The sequence below is a fragment of the Montipora foliosa genome, chromosome 4 (genome assembly GCF_036669935.1).
Source record: "Montipora foliosa isolate CH-2021 chromosome 4, ASM3666993v2, whole genome shotgun sequence".
Taxonomy (NCBI): domain Eukaryota; kingdom Metazoa; phylum Cnidaria; class Anthozoa; order Scleractinia; family Acroporidae; genus Montipora; species Montipora foliosa.
This window is the reverse complement of record NC_090872.1, coordinates 17,732,837-17,742,836: the sequence shown is the minus strand read 5'-3', so window position 1 is coordinate 17,742,836 and position 10,000 is coordinate 17,732,837. Positions and strand designations below refer to the sequence as shown.

Below are 10,000 nucleotides of genomic sequence, written 5' to 3'. Positions count from 1 at the left end.
GACGCCAAACAGTCGCAATGAACCGAGAACATCCCTTAGGCTGATGCCGGGAAGCGATGGGGCAGAACTGAAATGACAACACATGTCAAGTTTCTATTATGCAGCTTTGTTCCCAAGGGACGTAGTGGACAAGCAAACCGTCGATTCGCGTGCTAGGAATTTTGATCTTGGTTTTAGCATGTTAAAATGCGTCGCATTCTTTCACAATCCTTATTGTTTTGAGCAGGAAAGACCACAATCATGGCACGGAATGATGCTAATTCTAGGCCGTTCTATTGTCGTGAATGGGTGTTTGAAAAAATTCTGACTTGTCTTGAACGAAGACATCAACAAGAAGACACGAAGACGAAAGGGGTCTTCGTATTAGGAGGTCCTGGAACCGGTAAAACCACAATTTTACACGAGCTTGTTTCCCCAAAGGCAAGAGAAGGCGTCCAAGTTGAATTAGCGAAAAAGGTTGTGGTTTCGCACTTCTGCAAAGCTCAAAACGCACTCTCTGTTTCAGTTGCGGATTTTATCTTAAGCTTTGCCAAACAACTTGCTCAAGCAGAACAACTTAAAGCTTACGCAGCGAAATTCAACAGTGCAGAAATTCAAAATCACTTGAAAATCGAACAATGCATTAGAAATCCAGATCGTTCATTTAAAGAAGGCATTGTTCTCCCTTTAAATTCCTTGCTTCCGCCTCAAGACGTCTTCTTAGTTGTGGTAGATGCTATTGATGAGTCCTTTCTGCATTCTTTCGATTCCGGCGTTGCATCTGGAAGCAGAACTGTCGCCGAATTGATGGCACTACATCACGATCTACTCCCACCTTGGTTATTTCTTGTCGTCAGTGCGAGGAAACAGTCCAAAACTGTAACGAGAATGTTCACAGGATTTCGAAAGTTTACCTTAGACGATCTTCGGAAAGCCCATGTGGTCAAAGACATTCAACAGTACATTTTAAATCGCCTGGATGACGAACCCTCCTTAAGGAGACATTTGACGAGGGAAACAGCCGAATCTTTTAACCAACTTCACATCAAAAGCAATGGTTGTCTGCTGTATCTGGAAAAATTGCTTGATGGGGTTGTTGACGAATTTTTCACCTTAGATGAGACACAAGACATTCCAGGAACATTGTCTGGCCTTTACCTGTGGCTTTATAATAGATTGTTTACAGAGGAACAGGTTGAAAAGATTCGCTCAGTCTTAAATGTAATATTGGCAGCACAGAGGCCTCTTACAGACTCTGAAATGTTTGAAGCGGTGTGGACAAGAGACAGTAACTTGTCCATGGAAGAATTCCAGGAAACCATTGATCTCATGTCACACCACCTTCTTACTGAGGAAGATGGAGCAAAAAGCATTGGTCACTTATCATTTGCTGAATGGTTGCTCGATGTAAAACACTGCACACCAAAGTTTTTGTGTAGTCCCACAGATGGACATGCAATGTTGGCATTGCATCACACACAACTTTCACAAAGGCAACAGCTTGCCAATCCTCATGAGCTTGCCTTTCATCTAAGCCGAGCATCATTCAGGGATTATTTTACTCAAGAGCATCTTGCTTTGTGGCTTTTGTGGAGTGGAACACAAATTTCAGACATCCAGCTCAATACTGATGCTTTAAATCAAGAAGTTGCCCAGCTTTTGCTTGATGCTGGTGCTCAAGTTAGTGAACTCGAGGAACAAGCTTTGCAGCTACCATCTCCTCCAGAGACTATGGAATCTATACATGCTCTTTTAGAGAAGGGAACATCTGTGGATCGTGTAGATAGTTCTGGGCGTACTCTGCTATGCAATGCCGCATTTAATGGCAAAGTTGATGTTGTGCGTCTTCTTATCAAGCATGGTGCAAATGTGAACTTCTCTGACACATCTGGTCAATCACCACTAATGCTAGCATCAAGGCAAGGTCATAATGAAATTGTTTATCTTCTTGTGAACTGTGGTGCAAAGGTAGATCACTGTTCTGATGATGGATGCACTGCATTACGAGCTGCAGCATCAGGAGGGCATACTGATGTTGTTGCTGTTCTTCTTGAGCATTCAGCGCAAGTTGATTTGGCAGATGATGATCAAAGGACTGCTCTCCGTGGGGCAGCTTGGGGTGGACATGATGATATTGTCTTACAGCTTCTTCGACATGGAGCTGATCCCAATCTTGCCGACAGAGAGGGAAGAACAGCCCTCATTGCTGCTGCTTACATGGGGCATCAGAAAGTTGTTAAAATTCTCCTTAATCACAAGGCTGAAATAGATCATGCTGACAATGATGGTAGGACAGCTTTAGCTGTGACAGTGCTTTGCATTTCCTCTAGTGAGAATCATGAAGCTGTGGTTGATCTTCTGTTGAAACATGGTGCTGAAGTGGACCATCCTGATTTTGATGGCATTACACCACTTTGTGTTGCAGCCTTGGAAGGCTACAACCTTGTTGCAAAGTTGTTAATAAAGGCAGGAGCAGACATTGGGCACTGGGATAGGAATGGAAGGACACCTTTGTTTGCAGCAGCTGCTAATGGTCATTGTGACATTGTACATTTGTTGTTGATAAGTGCCAAAGGTCTGTTTTAGTTTATAATCTTTTCTTATCAAGTGAAGCTATGATCCTCACAGTTATGAACACAATTTTAGCAATTGTGTAGGGAAGCGTGAACTTCATATATCATTTTGTTAATTGTTTTATTCGTCACAGGATCATAATTATGAACCCACAAATGACCAGCTTCCAACATCAGTGGCTTCATAGCTCAGTTGGTTAGAGCGTCTCACTGGCATCGCAAGGTCATGGGTTCAAACCTTGTTCAAGTCCTCAATTTTTTAGGCTTCTTTAAGAAAGAAGTTAGTGCTAAAATTGTGTTCATAACTGTGGGGAACATAGCTTCACTTGATTTCATATGCACAGGTCAATGTACGATTCACTTCATATATCAATTCGTTCAATCTCTTCTTAGTTTGGCGTAAATTTGATTGTTAATTTTGTAAACAGTTTAATCCAGAAGTAACATGCCTTGATAAAGAGTGTACTGTTTTAATTAGAGGTACTGTTTTTTCTGTGACCAGTGCCAGTCACAATCATTCTTGACCATGCTATTGTTTCTCATTTTGGTCTTACTTTGTTAATGCTTTATACCAAAGTCTTACTCCATCAAAAAATTGGTGAGCAAGGTTAGAACAATATTGTGAGAGTGCTCACCTTCCACCAATGTGTTCTGTGCTGAGTGTCCATCATGTGTGGGCTCAGTGCTCTTATCCAAGAGGTTTTCTCTTGTTACTAATTTTCCTCTTTCTTAAAAAGACAACATCTTCTTTACTTTGACTTGATTTACATTCTTCTCAATTAGCAGATTACTTGAATGTGCTGTGTTAAAGAGGAGTTTTCAAATGACTGTTGAAAGTCGTTATGTGATTGCAATGTTGCTATGCGTGGTGATTGGTTTAAAAATCTTGTGCCAGTTTATCAACCAATGAGAAAAAAAAACCACAACCATTTGCGACTTGCACACGCAATTTTTCCCATGCTTTGAGCATGTTTCATGGAATTGCTATGAATTTGGATTGGTTCATTGGGTTATTTGCGCCTACTGTGATTTGTCAAATTAATATTATTATTACTTTGGTATTGTTTTACGACACTCAACTGAAAACTGCTCTATAATCTTGTAAGTTTCATAGTGATGTAGTGATGATAGTCATGATGATGATGATTATTATTATTCAATGGTTTCAATAAGTACCGAACTGACAAAAAGTGTCAACTACTTCACTCAAGTCAGCTACTTTTTTCCCTAAATTGAAGTTTAATTAAAGACAGATTCTTTCAAACCTAAGATTAAATAATTTTATTTTGTCAATGACAACAGCCGGTTACTCTAGTCAAACCAGCCACCAACCTTATTACTTCCCTATTTTGGCCTTTTTTTAATCATTTGCCCTGTAATTACCTTACTTATGGAAGCTGGAAATTATTTTGTTTTAGATTGTCAGCCAGACACCTCTGGCTGGGCATCGCCCAAATTTTCAATGTTTCGCCCTGATCACAATGGATGGAACCCACTGATGGTGGCTGCAAATCAAGGTAACTTTAAAGGTCCAATATTAATATTTCATAGGATCCTTTATGTTTTCCAGCAAAAAGCCTATGTGGAATAATAATATTTATTAATTTTCTTTACATTCAAATGGATATAACTTGCCAAATGTATAATGAAAATTATATATTATACACCTTGTATTGGTAGTAAACCTAGCAATATCATTACACAGGCTCAACACAGGCTCATCACAAAAACATTTCTTACCTTTTCGCGTACTCCTAAACGTTGGAGTTGATCCAGACTTTCCACAAATACGTTTTTTTTTTGTATTGCTATGCAGTTCTTGTGTTCTGATTGCTTCACTCAATCTCGGTTATGAGCTCATATACCTTAGTTTGACCTTACATGGTAAATGATTGAGCTAAGCATTGCCAAGCTAAAAGTTTTTTCGCTGGAAAGCGAAATTTCTCTCTGAATAAAGCAAAAAAAAGTTTTTGTGGAAAGTTTAGATCAATTTCGTCGTTTGGAAGTACCTGTATGCGAAAAGGTAAGAAATGTTTTTGTTATGAGCCTGCATCTGTCTGACCACAAGGTGTTACACAATATCGCATCGGTTCTCATCAGCTTTTTTCGATTTCGCTTGGATTTGATTGCTTTTTTTGCTCGCACTTCGTGCTTTCTAAACTTTTGGTGTTTAAAGGAATTTAATAAAACAATAATTCAATTCGCGCTTTTTGGGTATGAGACTGGTTATAACCAACTTGGCGCTATGCGCCTCGTTGGCCATTTGCCATCTCATATCCAACGTGCACTCATAGAATAATTATTCCATGAGTGCACGTTGGATATGAGTTGGCTATAACCAGTGTCATATCCAACAAGTGTGACTAATTAACAATTATTTTTAATTAGTATATTATTATTATTATTATTATTATTATTATTATTATTATTATTATTATTATTATTATTAAGTTTGGGTTTTGTGCCTATTTCGTTGGTCTGTATAGAGCCTGATTGATTCAATGCATTTTAGGGAAGAAACTCCACTTACATGTATCTCATTTCTCTGTTTTTCCAACAGTGTGGTGGTCCTAGTGTTTATGTTACTTTCCTTTTACTTTTCAAAGGGCACAAAGATGTTGTTGTGTTACTCCTGGAGGCAAATCTTGAAGTCAATGCACTTGACCCAGATGGTAGATCAGCGCTGATGTTGGCGGCACATGAAGGTCATGTTGATGTCATATCAACTCTTATTGAGTATGGTGCTCCCATTGAACAGGCATCATCAGATGGGCGCACTGCTTTACATTTTGCATCAATGGAAGGACATGAAGGCTGTGTACAACATCTGCTCAGTCGTGGCAGTGATGTGAATCATCAAGACAGCCTTGGACATACACCTTTGTTTGCTGTTGCTGTTGAAGAAAACAAGCCAATGGTAGAGCGTCTCTTAGATCTTGGAGCTTTTGTTGACAGTCAGGACATCGAAGGAAGAACCCCTTTGCATGCAGTGACCTGGAAAGGCAGTTACGAACTTGTAGAGTTATTTCTTGATAGAGGTGCAGAAGTGAATCATTCAGACAGTGAAGGTCGCACAGCCTTAATGTCAGCAGCATGGAAAGGTCATGTATCAATAGTGCAGCTATTGATTCAGAGAGGTGCTAAGGTGGATAAAACTTCAAATGAAGGTGCCACATCCCTTTGCATTGCATCACAGGAAGGGCATGATGAAGTTGTACAGCTCTTGTTGGAACATGAAGCTGACATGAATCATGCAGACAAACTCGGAAGAACACCAATGCAAGTTGCCTATGAGGCTGGTATGTCAGATGTATCTTGTAATCAAGGAGATAGTGAATGTTTACCCCGGTACACTGTGTAGGTAGTGATGAGATGTTTTTTTTGATAGTTACTTGGGGATACTCAGAAAAACCCCAGTGCTTCTTTGCAGGAGTCAAACCTACGACCTTCCAATTACTAAGTAGGATGCTCTGCCACTGTGCTATGGAACACCCATGGGAGTTTAGTTGGCCATTAAACTTGTTTTAGGTATCCCTGTTGAAAAACACATCTCACCATTTAATTTTTTAACCACAATTGCTTGTTATGTCACAATCCAATTGGCTTATTTGCCATTTTCGATAAGCGTCTAGACAACGCAGCTTGCATCATGCTCACATCAGTTTGACATGGAATTTAATAGTTAATCAGGAATGCTCATTTTGGGAAATAAACCAATCTCATTGCGAGATAGTTCTAGACAATGCTTGCTCTTTCTTTGAGTCATGATTTTGGCCATACTCTGAAATAAATGTTTTCTTTGGTTTTGAATATTGTGGTAAAAAACAAGTCAAAAGTGGATCAGCATTGTCTGTAAGTTCTTATCAACAACGACAGTTGTCACCACTGTGGTCAAAATGTGTTGTGGACTCACTCGAACAACATTTTGACCACTGTGATGATGATAATAATAATAATAATAATAATAATAATAATAATAATAATAAACTTTATTTATATAGCGTCTATAATTATCATTAACTGTTCTAGGCGCTTTACAATATTATGCAACATGACTAAATAAAAAACATTTCTCACATTTTTCTTTTGACAAATATCGATGACAAATATCAATGACAAATATTGTTGAAGACTACGCTGAACCACTTTTGATTTGTTAAATTCATGATATACATGTAGGCAAAGTCGTCTGAGATGAAAAGGAGAATTCTGATTGGTTCTCTGAGCTACCTGACTTTTGCAACATGGACTGCTAAGATGGACCGGTCAAGAAGCAGTGTGTATAGGTTGCCAAACTCTTCCCATTTTCTGTTTCCATTTTTGCCGCACATAAAAACAAAAATGTGAGAAATGTTTCTTATTTAGTCATGTTGCAGTTCCAGCACAAATTTTACTTTCCAGGGCTGTTAACTAAAGCAGGCGAAGAGGCAAGTACTGAAAAAAAATTGGAACAAGATAAAGAAAACACTGCACAAGAGAGCCTGAACTAGCTTGTTCGGTCGGTATTTGGAAAATATTGGTCTTATTCCTTCAGGCTTGGTCCATAAACTTGCAAGAAAAGGAACTCGACCAAGATTTCCCAGTATGGACCTCATGCTAGTTCAATAACATCTGTATATTGTTTTTAATTTGCCCGGTTATGTTATGTACTCCTAGAACAACGAAGGTTGCATATAGGAGTCAGGGGAGTACTTATCGTGCATCATGATTATTATTTTTAACCCATTGACTCCCAGGGGTTCCCCATTGACGAGAAAAATCGTCTGGCATTAGACAGAGTAAAATACTAAGTCAGGCCGGTTTGGACGTTAAAGGGTTAAAAGTAAATCAGGCATCACCTGCTTGTGATATTTGTGACTCACATTGGAGGTAATCTGAGGACCATGATGGGTCATGCAAAACTCCTTAATTTTGTATCACAGTTTAACAAAGTATCACTGTTAATTACCAGGTCATACAAGGGTAACAAAAGTACTTGAGGCATTCAGTGTTATGCGGCTAAATGAGGGAAACTTTACCAGCACACTGAAGAGAAAGCTTTCACCAGCACCATCAGAAAGCGGAAGTACTATCTCCAACAGCAGCCTAACAGAAAAGCCTCAAAGGTCTGATAGTGTCTCATCATCCAACAGCTCAGACTCTTTAGCACCTTCAAGGAAGGAACTTGAAGTCCCTGGGGCACCACAACTTGGACCGCATGGAGAATTGTTAGAGGAGAGACGTTACTCAGCCAGCTTCCGTGATTTGCACTTGGTGCACTCGCTCAAGGAGCCGTGGAATTCTTCGTGCCCCCCTTACACATCAGAATTAGATGTTCATGAACCTCCTCCTTACTCGGAAAGGCCAGAAAGGACTTCCCTTGTTGAAGATGATGTGGTTACCAGCAGGCCGTCTCCTAAAAGCAAACAGAAGCAGTTTTCTTTACTGCATAAAATGAGGCAGAAGGGGAAAAGTGCTTTCTCTTCCAGCAGTTCTCATGGCCAAGGTAAACATGGTAAACACACTGGCAATGTTAAAGCTCAAGGTGAAAAACGTGGAATTATTTCTGGTATCAAAAAGCTAGGGGGAAGCTCTCTTCACGGTGCAAGCTCAGGAAAGTCACGTGATGGAAAAACTAGAAATCCTAAGGATTCAAAGGAATCTTTAGAAACAACAATATGACTTACATTTTAATAATATATAAAACTGATGTGGACTTTGGATATGTCTTGTTTTCGTAAAGCATGGTTGCTATTCTTGGTTTTGTCTCTAAGGAAAAGCAAACTTTTCCAAGGGCAGGATGTTGATCTCTTTTTAAAAACTTCAGCTTTTCATTCACTCTTAAAAGTAAAATGGTTTACCATCTCAAAAGCTTTGAAATTGGACTTAATTAAACTGATGCTGTGATCAAAAAATCACTTCCTTTTTTTCGTAGGACTTTGAAAGTGTGTTTGCTTAATACCTGCCTGGCAAACTTTTGAGCTTTGATTTTTATTGAAAGGCTGTTTACTTTGAGTGTAAGTTTTGGATTTCATGGTCTGCCATTACTCACATTCAAAACTGATTGACTGGACCTGAGAGGGTTGGAGCTAGGGAAAACTGGCATCATTCACTCAATATCTTAAAATTTCAGTGTATAAGCACAGTTTGTTATGTATGCAAAACACAATTTAAAAATCAGAAAGCTCGAAACTCCCATTTCTCCTCGATCCAGCTCTTCTCAAGATTTCAAACTTCATAATGCCGAAACATTAAATAGGAAATTCCAGTTAAAATAAAGAAGTGTCTTTTTGAAATTAAGGCTTAAAACATGTACATGGGTCACTTACATTGTAGTGTTTAGTTAACATAGTTTTGAAATCCAAAGAAAAAAAGATTTGAACTTTTTATCATAGTACCACTTTAAAAAATATTGAAATGAACTTGGAAATATTGTATCTGATAGGCTTTATACAGCAGTCCTGGCAGTGTGTTTTAGTGGCCATTTGTTGGTTGCATGACTTTTTACTTTTCAGGCTGCTGATGGAAGCTTCATTACTTCCAGAAATCATGGTCTGTGATGTTGTCAGGCCAAGGTTGATTAAACTTAAAATTACTTCAATGATACTTGAGGGTTTAGGTTACTTGAGCATTTGTTATGTTATGGGAATTTATTATTAACACTCTGCTCTAAGAGTATGCAAAGAATGTAATTAACTGATAGTATTTTAATTTATTTGCCTACAAGGTTGTTAATGAGTAACTTTTCAAGGCAATAGAAGAGTTGGAATTTAGCAGCAATGAAATCAAGTTTCTTCAAATTTTTTTTAATGTCGGAAACAGAAGAAACATTGTATTACATTTTAAATCTGCTTTTCTTTCTGAGCAGAAGTAAAAGTATGTATTAGATAGTGGATGTAATTATTTTTAATTTCTTAAAACTTAATGAATGGAAAGTTAATCTTTTGTATTAATATTTGATAAAATAATATTAATAATTTTAAAAATCAGTTACAAGTGAACCTCTTCAATAATTATTAGACACCAAAAGGGAAATGTGACCAATGGTGACTGTATTAGTAGAAGTCATTATGATGATGTCACTTTTAAGACTTCAGTGACAGTTTCTAGTATAGGTCCAATCTCCTCTTTTAACTGACTGTGCTGCAACTAAAGAAAATATGTGAGAATTATGTTGGGGCATAGGAAGCTGTCTGTAAAAGAATATTATTACTATTTAAGTTGTATGTGTAGTGAGAATTTCAGCTTTGCAAATGGTAAACTTTAAGATGAAGGGATTGATATTAACTTTCTTAACCTTTCTTCCTTTCATTTTTGAGGGGTTCACTTCCCACACATTGTTGGTGCATAAGGGTACTTTTTCTAGTCGCACCGCTCTCTTATTTAAAATTGTCGTGATCAATCCCTTCTAATAATATAATTACTGTTAATGTTTACCAAACTCCATCATCCTACTTGAATGGACCAGC

The 10,000-nt window shown here is 38.1% G+C and overlaps 1 protein-coding gene across 1 annotated transcript in view; it reads left to right on the top strand.

The window, feature by feature from the left end:
* LOC138000108 (ankyrin repeat domain-containing protein 50-like) overlaps positions 1 to 10,000 on the top strand; it is a 10,912-nt gene that overhangs the window by 194 nt on the left and 718 nt on the right. The window contains exons 1-4 of the mRNA XM_068846277.1: positions 1 to 2,554; positions 3,971 to 4,069; positions 5,159 to 5,851; positions 7,504 to 10,000. The exon at positions 1 to 2,554 is cut by the window's left edge and continues 194 nt beyond it; the exon at positions 7,504 to 10,000 is cut by the window's right edge and continues 718 nt beyond it. Of these exons, the coding sequence (XP_068702378.1) occupies positions 241 to 2,554; positions 3,971 to 4,069; positions 5,159 to 5,851; positions 7,504 to 8,213 (3,816 nt within the window). The 5' untranslated portion in view covers positions 1 to 240 and the 3' untranslated portion in view covers positions 8,214 to 10,000. The remainder of the gene's footprint in view (positions 2,555 to 3,970; positions 4,070 to 5,158; positions 5,852 to 7,503) is intronic.